At 34.6% G+C, this 16,079-nt stretch overlaps 1 protein-coding gene across 1 annotated transcript in view; it reads left to right on the top strand.

The window, feature by feature from the left end:
• The window catches only part of LOC150099994 (uncharacterized protein C3orf38 homolog), a 34,172-nt gene that overhangs the window by 15,415 nt on the left and 2,678 nt on the right, over positions 1-16,079 (top strand). The window contains exon 3 of the mRNA XM_090402897.1: positions 9,985-10,169. Within this exon, the coding sequence (XP_090259023.1) occupies positions 9,985-10,169 (185 nt within the window). The remainder of the gene's footprint in view (positions 1-9,984; positions 10,170-16,079) is intronic.

Genomic DNA, 16,079 nt, shown 5'->3' with positions numbered 1-16,079 from the left:
TTATCGAGCCTTGATAAGACCCCCATCTTGATGCTGTGCCCAGATCTAGGCCCCTGGGTTTCTTCTTGGCGGGGAGGAAGTAGAGAGGATCCAGAGGCGAGTGACCAAGATGATAGCTGGTCTATGGAATGAACCTTATGAGAACAGGTTGAAGATCTGTGGGTTACAGAAATTGGTTGATAGGCAGAAAAAGGAGTGATATGATTGAGACATTCAAATTACTGAAGGGTTTTTACGAGATTAATTCAGAGAAAATTTTTCAGAACAGATCTGGTGATGGGAGAACTAGGGGACATCCATGGAAACTGAGCAAGAGTGTAGTTATTAAGGGTGTTAGAACTAGGTTTTTTACTTGAGTGGTGAATTAGTGGAATAAGCTGCCAGAGTTTGTTGTGGGTGCCTTGACTGTAAATGAGTTCAAAGCAAAGTATGATAGATACTGTGCGAATGCTGAATAGTTGTTCTTGATATGATGTTTAGGGCCTCCCTTCCTCGATGAGTCTAAGGACTCCTTGGAGTTACCTGTAATGTAATGTAAAAATAATAATAAAAGACAGATATTGAAAATATCAACTGTTTCCTGAATGGTGAACCTATAGAGCAAGTAAAACATTTAAATTATTTAGGCAAAATTTTTAGTGAAGATGGTCAATTAAATATGGAAATAGACAAAATTAGTAAAGTTGTTAGGATCGGAAGTCAGTTGAATAAATTTATATGAAATAAGAAAGAAATTAGTCAAAACACTAAATTAGCTGCATACAACATAGTGTTCAAACCAATTTTAATTTATGGATCTGAGAGCTGGACTAGAAATAAAACACATAATCAAAGACAGGAGACCTCTGATATCAGAGTTCTGAGAAAGATCAATTGAGTGAACAGAAGGTATCAATGGCAGTATCACTTTAAAAATGAGGATATTAGGAAAGAATTTGCCATTGTTAGCATTCAAGAATGTGCTAGTAAAGCTAATCTCCGGTGGTTTGGTCACTTAAACAGAATGAGATAGGAAAGATTAGCAAAACAAGTGTTCTTTGCTAAGTTGGCAGGGAAAAGATCCAGAAATATAAAATGTAATATTGGAATCTTGACATAACAGATTAATTTGGAGGAAAATTGTTGATCGGAAGTTACTAATGGTAACTTTTTCATATAATATTATTGTAATTATCTTGTACACTCCATGTAAGGATGCATATATATATATATATATATATATATATATATATATATATATATATATATGATGACTACTAATATTAACTCGGAGTTGGGATATGTTCATTTTTATATAAACTGACTAAAAATACGAGAATTATAACAAATTGGGATTTATTTGAAACGCAACATGTTTCGTCGGATCGACTTCATCAGGCGTTAAGAACATAGAAAGCTATAATAAGCCAAAAGGCTATTTTACCGGTGACATAAGTTAAAGGGAGATGGTAAATCCCGTTTTATTTTATAGCCGAGTACGAAACTCGGATCGAAATCCATAGAGTTTCATGCCGAAAAAACTATCGGCGAGCCCAAGTGTAAGTGATCACTTGGGTAGTACAACACCAGGGCAACTCTAAGCAAAGGTGGAGCAAGCTCCGTCACTAACCTTAATATTCTCTCATAATGTAAAACACAGCTCCTAAGAGATGTATATATATTGTTTTACATTATAAGAAGAGGTCACTACCCAGACCGGTTTCAACCTTTTTTGAGGTCTCATCAGTGAGTAGGTAGACCGGGAATAACAAGATTTTAAGTGAACCGAACTTACATATATCTCTACTATAGAATTGCTGAACTGGTGTACTCCTATATTGTTATTACTACTATAATAAGCCAAAAGGCTATTTTACCGGCGAGTAAAAGGCTCGTAGCAGAGGTATGTGTAAGTTCGGTTCACTTAAAACCTTGTTATTCCAGGTCTACCTACTCGCTGATGAGACCTCAAAAAAGGTTGAAACCAGTGACGGAGCTTGCTCCACCTTTGCTTGGAGTTGCCCTGGTGTTGTACTACCCAAGTGATCACTTACACTTGGGCTCGCCGATAGTTTTTTCGGCATGAAACTCTATGGATTCGATGGATTTTAATCCGAGTTTCGTACCCGGCTATAAAATAAAACGGGATTTACCATCTCCCTTTAACTTAACATAGAAAGCTATTAAAAGACACTGAAAAAAACATTGAGACACTCTAAAGCTATACAATTATAAAGCTATAATATTCAACTGTAAATTACAGTTATTATGAACTTGAGCTATAGTCCGTGTTAAAGTTCTATTGTTGTACACTTGTGCTTGTGTGGAACCACGAGATATCCAGTATCTGGTAGTAGAGCTGAAAGAGTCAGGCAAATTGTAGCTGAGATTATTGTTCATATGAAGAGGGTCCAAGGTGATTTCTTTTGACTCTACAATGCGGCGTTCTACCTCATCATGGCAAATGTGTAGGCTTGAAGTTGTCCAATTTACTTCATGTTGGCGGCTTTCGTTCGTGTTTCTCAATACCATGTTCCCATATGAGGAATATATCGTCCACATATCTAAGCGAAATTCTTGGTTTTAAACTAAAAGAGGAGATTTCCTTTTGTTCAAAATCCTCGAAAAAAATGTTGGCTAATATAGGAGAGAGAGGGGGCTTCCCATAGCTAATCCTTTGACCTTCATAAAGTTTACCTTCGAATTCAAAATAGCCAGAGTTTGCACAGTGAGATAGTAGAGAGAACATTTTATTTGAAATCTTGTTCTTTAAAATATGGAGAACTTCTTGTGTCGGAATGTTGGTAAAGAGTGCTACCACATAAAGCTCACCATGATGTCAGAAGATTTGAGTTTTAAGTCTTTGATTTTAGAGACAAAATCTGTTGAGTTTATAATATAAGAAGAAGATTTTCCCGCATAAGCTTTTAACGATGACGCTAGATATTTAGATAACCTGTAGGTAGGTGAGTCAATGCTGTCTACTATAGGTATCAGTGGATAGTTTTCTTTATGTACCTTAGGGAGACCATATAGCCTTGATTTTGTCTTCAATCTCCAACATTTTTTTCAAGGATTTTGAACAAAAGGAAATCTCCTCTTTTAGTTTAAAACCAAGAATTTGGCTTAGATATGTGGACGATATATTCCTCATATGGGAACATGGTATTGAGAATCTTCACAGGTTTCTCAACCACTTAAACAACCTCCATCAGGATATCAAATTGACCATGGAGATTGAAGAAAATAGTTCCCTCTGTTTCCTAGATGTTAAACTCACCAAGACGCTTGAATCAATAAAAGTCTCTATATTTAGAAAGCCAACACACACGGACAGATATTTGCATGCGTCCTCACATCACCATCCAGAGCAAAAGTTGGGTATTATATCAACTCTTGCGAATCGTGCAAGATTTGTACTGTCAGATGAAGAACTAAAAAAAGAACTAGAACATCTTAAATGGACCTTTAAAAGCAATGGCTACTCTTTAAAAAGTATTAACAAACAATTATCCCACCGTCAACGTAGAGACACAGGACCACTCCAAAGGTTATATCTCCTTGCCATATATCAGCACACTATCCAAAAAACTGAGTAGAATCTTAAAGAAATTCAACATACAAATGTGCTTCTCGACTCTTCATAAAATAAGATCAAGTTTCAGCAACTATAAACAATCTCACAACCTTTTTTACAATTTCAGGCGTATACAAAATCACATGTGAGTGCGGAAAACCTTACTATGGCCAAACGGAGAAATCTATCCTCCTACGTCTCGAGGAACACCAGAGAGACATTGCTTACAAGAGAACCAGAGCTACTGCCCTATCAGGCCATGTCCTGTTTTCAATAAACACGAACAACGAAAGCCGCCAACATGAAGTAAATTGGACAACAACTTCAATCCTACACATTTGCCACGATAAGGTAGAACGCCGCATTGTTGAGTCAAAAGAAATCACCTTTGACCCTCTTCATATGAACAATAATCTCAGCTATAATTTGCCTGACTCTTTTCAGCTCTACTGTCAGATACTGGAGATCTCGTGGTTCCACGCATGCACAAATGTACAACAATAGAACTTTAACATGGACTATAGCTCAAGTTCATAATAACTGTAATTTACAGTCAAATATTATAGCTTTATAATTGTATAACTTTAGAGTGTCAATGTTTTTTTCAGTGTCTTTTAATAGCTTTCTATGTTCTTAACACCTGATGAAGTTGATCCCGACATAACATGTTGCGTTTCAAATAAATCTCAATTTGTTATAGTTCTCGGATTTTTAGTCAGTTTATATAAAAATGAATATATATATCTCAGGAATTTGATTATATATTTTTTACTTTTTATGTTGTATTTAAATGTTAAGAAAATCATATTTGATAACTTTGTTAAGTTTTTGTTTTAATTTATTATACGTAGTAAGGGGATGTATTGTGTAGTGAAGCTTTTCAGTTTAGTGTGTGTACTGGGTTGCGATGTAAAATGTATTTCTTATTGTGGTTGTGGTCAGAAAAAAAAAAGTTTGAGAAGCTCTGCTTTAAATGATATGATAGGACTTTTTAATGTTTTTTTGTAATCCATTTTTAGTAAAGTGTTTTAAATGCTGTTTTTTTGGAAAATTTTTAAGACTGACCTAACTTATGGATTTGAGAGTTATGTTGGAAATAGAACATTTGGTGGTGCTGTAGAAAGCAATATATTGCTACAAAAAATGCTATTATGAATTTATGGAAACTATCCCATTTACTATGGTAGTGTCTTCATTTCTGTTCTAGATTGCTTTGTGGTATTTCATATTATTAATTATTATTCAGAATTTCTTATTCAGATTAGTGAATCCTTTGCTTATGATATGAGATGTGTAGAGCCAACATTATATCAACAATGTTATAGTAGACTCACAGTAACAAAATGACAGTTACTGTTATAACAATATTCTGATCCCTACATTCACTATAGTGAGAGTGTTAAACTAGTCAGTTTCTTTTACTTAATCAGTGTTTTACTTAATTCACGTGGTGGTAATTAAGTAAAAGTAGCTATAGTATTCTCCACTAAACAGGAACTTCTTAAATGAGGGATAATTTCTAGTAGTGATGTGACACCAACTTTGAAAATGAGAAATTGCAAATTATTTTTGCTTGTGATCCCACAAAGTACCAATAGAATTCTTTCATTCATTCAAGAGGGGAACTGACCTAAGAAAAAAAGGAAAACCAGTTATGAAGAAGAAAACTTTTTGATAAATAGCATAGTACAAAATGAAACGCTGATTAGTATTGCCTTGGAAAAAAAAAAGCTGCTAATAATATCTTATTTTTTGTTAGAATATGAACAGCCCTACTAATTATGTTGCTATTGAAATCTTCACGGTGGTTCAGAATACAACTGTATACAGGGGATGTGAAAAAGGAAGTGATCATCTTTTTTTGATCAAAATGAAAATGAGAAAGATGCTTAATAGGAAAATACGATAAAATTTTAGATCAGTGTAACAGCTTTCAGATCTGAACTGTATACTCACATATGCAAATATTTTGGCAGTGGTAGATGAATTCCATTTCAGCATCACCCTGCTTATTGGAGATCTGAAGTGGCTTGCACAATTCCATGTTTAGTCTGTAGAGCAGAGTTCTGGATTATTAACCCTTAGTCACCCACAGTACTAATATGCTACAGGTTTACATTTCATGATGTGATTCATGTTAAAAAAAAATCTATAAAGAAAAGTGGAAAAATTTGAAAATGAGGGCCAAGCCATAGATTCCTAATGGGAAAATCTGAATAAAATGCTGATTGAACAGAACGTATGTTGGAAGATGTATGCAAGGATAGGAAAATCAAAACAAGACTCCAGAAATTAGCATCTGTAATCCTCGTGCCATCTGGATTTAGAAGAGTTATTCTTTCATATTCATTCTTTCTCTTACTTGCAGCATATCGATAGAATTCTTGTGGGTTGTCTTTAGCACGCAGAGCCAGTTTCTTTTCATAATCAGACTTTACTTTCCGTACTAATAAGATTACACATTCATTTGACTCTTACTCTATTTATGCTTCGAACTCTCGGGACACATTCTGATATCGCATCATTTAAGTATTGTTTAAATGCTTCCCGTGCACTGTCAATATTCTTTCCATCCAGCAACCGATCCCATTCCACTGAACTCAGTATACTCCTCAGCTTGGTCACTTTCCAAGTGAGTACCACATGATCACTGTCATCAACTGGAGCAGAATAGTTACGTCTTTGACTGAAACGCCCTCTGACGCTATAATCTAATCTAACACTCTTTGACCTCGAGTTCCTTCTGTCACATGCTGCTTGAGCAAGCTGTCCTGCAAAAGCTCAATAAATGCATTTTCATTCTTCTTATGAGATTCTAATGCTACCCAATCAATATTTGGATAATTAAAGTCTCCCATTATGATTACTCTTTACACGCTCACCTTTTCTATTTGGTGATGCATTTCTTCATCACCAGTAACCAATCCACCAGGTCTGTAACAACACCCCTCTATGTAATTGGTCTTGTTAGATTCCACCTCACACCAGATGGCTTCAAACTCACTGCCACATGAAATATTGTTAGTAATATTACTACATTCATAGGTCTCAACTCTAACTGGATTTAAGTCATCCAATCTCATTAGCACACATCCCCCTCCTCTTCTATCCACTCTATCCTTCCTAAAAATATTGTACCCATGACACTCGATACCAGTTAGTAGGTCTGATTCTGATAGCCAGGTCTCACTAATTCCTACAATCTGAGGTTCGCAACAAACTCTTTCCCTTTGTTTCTGATACTCCTAGCATTCGTGTACAGACATGATAATCTACCTGCATGTTGTTTTGTATTCAGTTTTGTTTATACTTTTGTTTGCAGTCTGCCTGACACAGTTGGACAACTTGCAGATCTCTATTCTTTCCTAATGCCTTACACATGTAGACATCTTTGCACACGTGATGGGTTCGAACCGGACAAACACAAACCCGAAATTGTTTTCCTCGTCAATATTTCCATCACAAAGCCCATTCCTGTCATTAACACAGTTATATACCATTGTCACTCTTACACTCACATTCACACCATTCCTTCCTTTATAATTTAGTTTCTCTGACTCTCTGTGTTAGGTCTCATACCAGTTATTAGTTTTTCCAGACTCCTGATACCAAAGGTATTCAGGTGTAGGCTGTCCCTCTTATACAAATCCAATCTTCCCTCAGACTCACTCCACACATCTAAAAACTCGCATCCATTCCTTCTACATAGCCTATGCATCGAATCGTTTGCCATCATAGCCCTTCTTTTTAATTCATTTTTATCATAGCAAGGTAAAATGCTAACAATTTTCACTTTCTCACTCTTCACTCTCGCCTCTTCCAGCAACCCTTTCATGTCCTCTCTCATAATGAACTTATCCCCAGTTAAATTGTTCATACCTACTACAACTACGATTTTGTTTACTTTTCTTTTCTGTTTTTGAATTACTTGCATTGTTACACCTAATATCTTAAGAATGTAGAATTCTCAGCTATCATGGTGTAACATGAAGAATAAATAAAATAAATTAAAAACCCTGCATAAAAGATAATAGTTGAATTAATTAAAAGAAAAAGAAAGATTCTTGCATCCAATAAAATATATAAAAAATAAAGGTGTTTGTTAAACTAACTAACAAAAGAAAGAATATATTAATATTGTGATATGATTTAAAAGAGAAAATTTAACTAAATAAGACAGAAAAGGATTAGTCATAAGAGATGGTATGTGAGAGGCTAGAGATTAAAATATTAAGTGAATTCATAGAAAAATTTTGGAAAGGGGATTAAGTTAGACGCTAGCGGAAGAAAAACAACAGACTATCGCTCAGGGCCGATTCTCGGATTGAGACATTGTTTGGCTCGCCGACCAAAGGACGTTTGGCAGGAAAAAAAACGCCACCCTAATTAGTCGGTGAAGTAAAAACAAGTAGGGGCGGAGAAAAGAAGTTAAAGAGGGTGCCGTTAGGAGAGCAAGTATAAAAGGGTTGGAAACCCCCCCCCCCCCCCACGAGGCTTTTTGGTTTTTGTTTTGGTTCTGTTCCCGAGGAGTTCTCTACAAGCTCCGTGGCATAGGTTTCACGCAGTTTTCCTGAGTGGAGATTGGGGTTATACCTCCGTCGTAACAAAATGGAAACAAAAGTGAGTGGGATTTCGCTCCGGATTTCCTATGTAAGAAGCGAAGAATGCCATAGAGTCAAAGAAAAGGAAACATATTCTTTGTGTTTCAACTTCAGTGACAACCACGAGAAAGGGAAAGCTGTAAAGATATCGATATCCATGTCGCGAATTGTACAGCCATTATATAGATGATTCAAAGTGTGTCCCAAGTTACGAGAGGTTAAGACCACGTAAGCAAAGTTCAATTCCAAAAGGAACGTAGGAGAAACAGATTATCGGAGAGGTTATACCAAACTAGTTCAATCAGAAAAAGGTAAAGGCCCATATGAAAAACTCAAGAAAGAAAGGTACTGTAAAATATATCTAATGTTAACTAAAATTTGTCTGTAATAGGTATCATTATTCTAATACGGAACTGTTGAAGTGACCAAGGAAAATTTATATTAGGACTTTAGTATCTGACAGAATATATTAAAAGTAAGCTGGCTAGTGTTAATGTTATGTGAATAATTAAGTGTCCTGAAAATTTTGCATGTCTATTGTAACGTATAGGAAAGTTAAAATGTCATAGTTGTGTGTTAGTGCAGTAAAAGGTTTAGTTAATCTACTTAAGTTTGAATAGTTAAATAGTGTGAATTAATCTTATTTGTCCATGTCAAATGAATTTATGTGTTGAATTGTTATGGTGGCATGATCGTAATACCCATTTTAGGGGATCATAGCCTAATTACTTGTGATAAGCTAATGTTAGTTTGTAAGTATTTAGTTTAGCATAAAATTGAGTAATCACAAAAATTGAATTGTACCATGTTAAGGAATTTAATAAACTTTTGTCCAATGATAAAACAGTTGTCTGAAATTGCTGTCCAATGCACCATTTGAAAAATATGAACCTAATCACGTGGGAAATGAATGTTAAGAAACGGGATAAAGTGTCACGACTGCAACATTGTTTCACTTTCAGACATATTTGAGTTCATTCTCCTTGTTTTTGTATATAATATCTTAAACTAAATATCCCAAAAGGCGCAGTATAAATACAAATATTAGGGGTACTAAGGGGAGAAATAATTTAAGTATTAGCAAAATTTTTGGTGATATCTCGAGCATAGATAATAGTAGAACATAGATAAGCGGAAATCATAAAATAGAATAAAAATCATAAAATGGGACACAACAGCATTACATTTTTAATTTTCGTTCTAGGAAAACTTGATGTTATATTATAACTCTCATCTATACCATGTTTTATTATAGAGTTGCCATACCAAATAACTTCTTTCTTTTTACTAATAACGTCACTTACCTGATTTTCATTATTTCCTGACTTACCTGTTTCCTTGCTTTGTTGTTTCTTATTTTCCTGTTCATTTTTCTTTTTCTCCCTATGCTCATTTAAACATCTCTCAACTTTTTGCAATTCCCACGTTGCTCTCTGATCAGCTTCAACTTTGCTATTTTGGTGGTTAATTCATTTTTTTTAGCATTACCTTTCTTGCCCTTTTTTGGGCGCCATTTTAAACGTATACTAAATATTAAAATATTTTAATAAAAATATATGATCAAATACTGAATACATTATAAAACACTAAAGTCTACACTAATATACTATAAAACACTAATTTTCTATTCTAAAGGAAAAAACAATAAAAACAGACAAAAATCACCAACTTGGAGCACTAAATTCGCCGACCAACCACTATGTATCCTCGAATATTAGTTGTTATATTACATCATATAAAATGATTTTTTGTGAAATATTTATTGCATATTTTCCTGTCAGTATAATATTCATTTGAAGTATTTTTTTGTTTAATAAATCTCTTTAGAAGCAATAAAGGCCATATTAATGTATACAGAAAAGCCATCACAGTTGCTTCAGAGACGTAAAATAAAAAAAGCTATCATATTTCAGTATTTGAACAGCGAAGGAATTGCAGTGCCAGTAACAACAGAGAAATCAGAAATTATTTCTACATGTTTGAAATATTGGAAGTCTGCAGATGTTAATGAGGTAAAAATATACATAAAACGAATTTTCTTTGTAATCTTAAATCTGCTGCCCATTAGGTATTATTGCTGTACTTTAGTTTTAATGTTTTTTATTACGTAAAATAACAGTTAAAAATGAAATATAGTTTAGTCTGCTAGAAGACAATGGTTATGGAGAAGAAAATCCAAATATCATTTTGGACTTTCCCTTTCTGTGCTTAGATGATGTTATAAAAGTTTGTGGTTTCTAATCAGGTAAACTATTTGATGTTTCATTGTGCCAAACCTGCAACTTTCTCATTGTACAATTTACCCACATGATATACATTTATCATGACTAGAATTGCTTTCATATTTAACCCTAAAGTGTTTTATAACCTGTCCGTGCACATACAGAGGATATGCTTTTTTCTGTGAATTATATTCTTTTCTCATCTTCTTCTTATATCTTTTTTTGTCTCCATTGAATCAGATGATCATTGATATTGCTTCTCTTTGTTTAGTAATTGCTAGTAAACAGTTATAATTTTATTAGAGGCAAGTTAACCACGACTAATTTTCAGTGTGGTCATCACAAGCAAATGGCCTATTAGTTTCTTCATGTCTGTCCACCTGCATTAATGACCTCAAGAATGGATGAGTCAGCTTTGATGAAGCTTAGTATTTAAGATCTAAGAAAAAAAAAATTGTTGAACCATTTTAATGTTTATTAAAGTTCAGAAGTAATGGCTATCATGTTACACGAAGACCAAAATACATTTCTTATGGTACTAGTGATGCAAGTAGCATTATTGCTGTTCATTTAAATCACTCCAAATTAGCAAAACAAGTGTTCTCTGCCAGGTTGGCAGAGAACACTTGACCAAGATATAGATGGATAGATACAGTAAAAAGTGCCTTAGAAGAGAAATATAAGGTCTGATAATGTTGGAGTCTTGACAGGTAACAGATTGATTTGGAGGAAAATTGTGGATAGGAAGTTAGTAATGATGTAAGTTTTTCATGTAGTACTATCATATCCTGTACACCCCTTGAAAATACATGTTAGGAATTTGATGAAGTAGCAGCACATATTTATCCCACCGTTGGTGAGGTGGGAAAATGTAACAAAAGTGGTAAGGTGGGGTCCCACAGACCCACTCAAATAATGTAGTGTATTATAGAAATCCATATCTTTTTAATCAATATTAGATTACATATTGTTTAAGTGTCCTGTAATTTTACAGAATAAAAACACAGATCCACAAAATTAAATTTTTATTACCCAAAAATACTTAATTAAACATCTTTATTTTTACTTTTAGCTCTATAAATTGACGTAACCTCTGTTCTTCCTGCTCATAACTCACCTGGTATAAAAAGATATTGTTCTCAAAATACCATCTAAATATTTACAAAACGTATTTGCTTATAGTTGGTATGTAAAAATATAGAAGTCACAGCAGTAACGATAATATTTTAGTAGAATATACGTGAAAAAAACTTGCGTTTCAGAAGTAAATATAGTCGCACTTTTGGTAAGGTGGGGTCTGCAGGACCCCAGCACACTTTACACCTCTGCACACTAAACTTGCATGCAAGCAACAGCTTTTGTCTATGGCATCGAGTAGCGGGTTACAGGAGGGGAAGCTATACTGAGGAATGACTCACTGCCACGTGTTGTTAAAAATATAGTCAATTTAAAATCTTTGGGATCTGTGACACTCCACCTTACTAATGCCGGGTTAATATGTGCTACTTAATAAACCAAAAGTAAGAGAATCGGTGTGAGAAAATAAGCATGGAACATATTAATATTGCAATTATGCTCAGTGCATTATTGTAATTCATCAGACATAATTGTATGTGTCCTTAGGGCATGTGCAGGATACTATGATAATACTACATTTCATCCTTCTAAAGTTCTAACATTATCACTTTTCATATATTTTAGTCTTTCTGTGAGTCTCTTTCATGCCATTCTGATATGAAACCTGTTGCAAGCTTTCCCTCCATTCTGTTTAACACCCCAACTGGCCAGGACATATATATATATATATATATATATATGTCCAGATAAAGCTGGATACGATTCTCTAACACATTGAATAACATGGATGAGAAGTGCAAGTTGGTCTCACTATTTCATCCACCTCGGCCAGTAGAGGTTAAGTGACCATAACACTTTAGATTAATATTGTCACACATTCTTGAATGCTAATGACATTGATGCCCTCTGTTTACTCTTTTAATTTTTTTCTCAGAACTCTCATATCTGTGTTTTCTAGTCTTCAGTCAACTGTTTTGCTTCTCAGTTGCAGACTGTAAGTAAAACTTGTCTTATACTCTTAATTGGTGCAAGTTTGGTGTTTTAGTGAATTTTTGTCTTATGTCATATAAATTTATTCATCAGACTTCATGTCTTACTAACTTTGCTAATTCTGTTGTCTGTTTCCACATTTAATTTTCCATCTTCATTAAGCACATTGTGTCTGAATAGCTGACACAATGTGCTTAATTTTTTTTTTTCTCCACCCATGAAAGGACTAAGCAAATCTGTGAATCTATAGTGCATGCATACTCTGGGCAGGCCCTTGGGCATTGAAATCCATTTCCCACCTATGCCTATATAGATTCAAACTATCATGTCTGTTGGTTTGGTTGGAGAGCAGATACTAACTACTTGGACCAAACCAAGGCCATTCTGGCCTCTAGTAAACAGTGGTGGTCTCAAACCAGGTGACCAAAATCATCTACTACCTAAGACTGAAACGAAGATCGATGTTTCAGTAGATTTGAAGCCACAGCTTGTGGCTGAGAGTGACAGTGCTATCCATTTTCAGTCAGGCCAGCATCTTTGACTGTATTTGCCTTCCAGTATACTGTCATACATTCACAACATTCCTCTCTTCACTTTTTTGTAATCTTTACATTCCCTGATTCATTTTACAGTACTATTTCCCATTCCTAATATTTTTCAACAATCACCAGAATTGATATTTGTTATTATCATTATTGTCAGTGCATGACACCTCCATGGAGTGCACTCCATGCTATGCTGCTGCTTCCCTTTTCTCTCTTTTTCCTTGCAGTGTCGAGGGTTTTCTATTCATTTAACCGCAACCGTACACAAGGGTAAAGTAGTTAGCCCTATGCCTCCCAGTGTATCCTATGTCTGTAGAAGCATTGAGTTCTGAAGGCTGGTTTGCCTGCTTTCGGGATGGAAAACTCCCGTTAAACTGGGAGAAAAAAATCTCTTCTGTCCACGCCTATGACCAGCTAACTTAGCTATGTCTGAGAAAGATCCTAAGCTCCTCACGTCAACGACAGGAATCGAAGCCAGGACACTCCCTTCCCAGGCATATAGTTGTGAAGTGCATAGCCACTTGGCTAACCGTGGGGCCAGATCGCTTTGAAAGAACCAGTTCTTGTCTGCTATGCTTCTTATTTTAGAATATTAATCCTGAAGTCGTCTAGTCTCTTCCTTCACCTTACAATTTTCTCTGTATTCTGTGAAGGCAGATGCTGACTTACTTGCTAGAAATATGATTTTTCTTCTTTCCTGTGTAACTATTTGTAGATAACTACAAATAGTTGCATGGCCAGATTTTGCCATTGAATCTCTTAATTGTTTAATTGTTTTCAAATTTTCATTTTCTTCAGTAATATTTGTATATTTTTGTCTACGGTTTACTCTGAAAGCTGCTTGAGTTCAAATCTTTTCATAATATATATACAGTAGCAGAAAAATTAATATGAACAAGCGAAATTTGTCAAATTTTGTTTCAGTTCACAGTAGTTTCGGTTTTAATTCACTATTTTGGTTGAGTGCTGTGTGTTTTAACTGTCTTCACAATGTTTATTAATAGTGCTGTGCGTTTTTACTAGTTAAACAAGTTGACATTCATAGTGTTTTATTCATTTTGTGTAACTATAAAATGGATACATCTCCAAGAAAGCATTCAAAATATGTACAAAATATTTTATCAGCACACATCATGATTCAAAGACAAATTGCCAGTGGGTGTGGTGTTGGTTTGAGTATTGTTAATATGATTTTAAAAAGGTTAAGGGAGACAGGTATATATACTTTTTCTCCTGACAGAAAAGGAAAATGTGGGCAAAAAAGGAAAACTATACTTACTCAAGATCAGTAGGAAAAGTAAAATGAATCCAAAATTGTCTGTTTGGCAACTATTGGGATTAATGTTTTGACATGATAGCACGTCAAAGCGTATCAAGTGTACTAAGATTGGACTGTTGAGAAGTGGATGAAGGTCATATTCTTAAATGAGAGCCATTTTTTTGTCCAAGGAGAGAGAGTATCTTATGTTCGCAAATCAGCAGCTGAGAACACTTCTCCTGCCCACCTTCAACAAGCTCCGAAACACCCAGCTAAAAAGATGTTCTGGGGGTTGTTTACATATGATGGTCCAGAATCACTTGTGCCTGTTGATGGTATGATTAAAAGTGACCAGTACATAAAAACATTGGAGAAAAGAGTGGTCTCACAGATCCAGAAAGACAAAGAACTCATACTCTTAACAGTTTCTCGTTCCATGCCACATATTAAAAAAAAAAGTGAGAATTCCTCAAAAATCACAACATCTAATTGCTTCAGTGGCCAGGTAACTCTCTTGAAATTAACCCAATAGAAAATTTGTGGGCCATAGTGAAAAAGAGACTTGGAGAATTAAATTGTGTTACAAATGATTACTTAATATCCATTATCCAAGTATGGTTTCGAGAATGCAGAAATAAGAAAAATGTGTTCTCTACTGGTAGAGTCCATGCCTAAGCAAATTAATCAACCTATTAGGAATAGAGGGAGCACATATAAATCATTAGGTAAAGTTGGAGTTTAATTTGTTCACTACTGTATATTTTTTTTATTTATTTTTATTTATTGTGATATTTATTTTTCCTCTGTTCAAGACTAAATGGTGGTAACTTACTATTTCAGATCCTCTATACACAATTGTTTGGTGAGCAGAAGTGCCACATCCACTTGGCCAGTCAGGCCTACAACTAGTCTGAAGATATCAGTATCAACAATAACATGATCAACAAGACTTCTTATTTCCCTTGTTTATTTTATTCTCTCCATTTGAATTTCTGCATATCTTTGTATGGAAAATTTGTAACATTAATATTAGTCCATGTCCTGAACACTAATCCAGCTAGTACTTACCATTATTATTAGCTTTCTCAGATTTTTATGTCTTCTATTCATTTCTTATTCTACTCTATAGCAACAAGGAATTATCTCTCCTTTTTATTTGTCAGCTGCTCTCTCTGATTACTTAAACTAATTCCTTTACTATAGAAACAAATAACTCTGCTCAGTTTCCCATTTTTAAATTTGTCCAGATCACTCTTCATTTTGTTCTTCACAAAACAAAAATAATGTACAATAAATACATTACAAAAAAGCAGTACAAATGGAACATCACGAAATTGATATAGTAGCCTATGTTTACTTAGGACAAAAGATCACAGTAGAGGGTAACTATAAAGAAGAAATTATAAGTAGAATTTAACTTGGTTGGATAGCATTTGTGAAGCACTCAAAGGAAACATCTCAATCTGGTTTATTAGAAAAATATTCGACAGTTGTATACTTCCAGTCATGACATATGGAAATGAAACATGGACTTTGACTAACAAGTTGGGGATTATCCAGAGAAAAATGGAAAGAGCATTACTCAGTATTACTATTCTGGATGGAAAGCACAATACTTGGATCAGAACTCAGACTAGGGTGAGAGACATAACAGCCATTAAAAGATCCAAATGGCAGTCAGCAGATCATATTGTAAGAAGTAACACTCAAAAATGGGCAAAGTTGATGTCAGAATGGTATCCTAGAGATGGAAAGAGAGCTACAGAAAGACCATAGAGATGACAGAAACTCAGTGGCATAGAAAGGTTCAAGATAGGAATGAATGAATGA

Source organism: Typopeltis vanoorti, chromosome 13, assembly GCF_054136105.1.
Source record: "Typopeltis vanoorti isolate ZY-2024b chromosome 13, IOZ_Tvanoo_1.0, whole genome shotgun sequence".
In the NCBI taxonomy this organism is placed as follows: Eukaryota; Metazoa; Arthropoda; class Arachnida; order Uropygi; family Thelyphonidae; genus Typopeltis; species Typopeltis vanoorti.
This window is presented reverse-complemented; position numbering and strand designations above follow the sequence as displayed.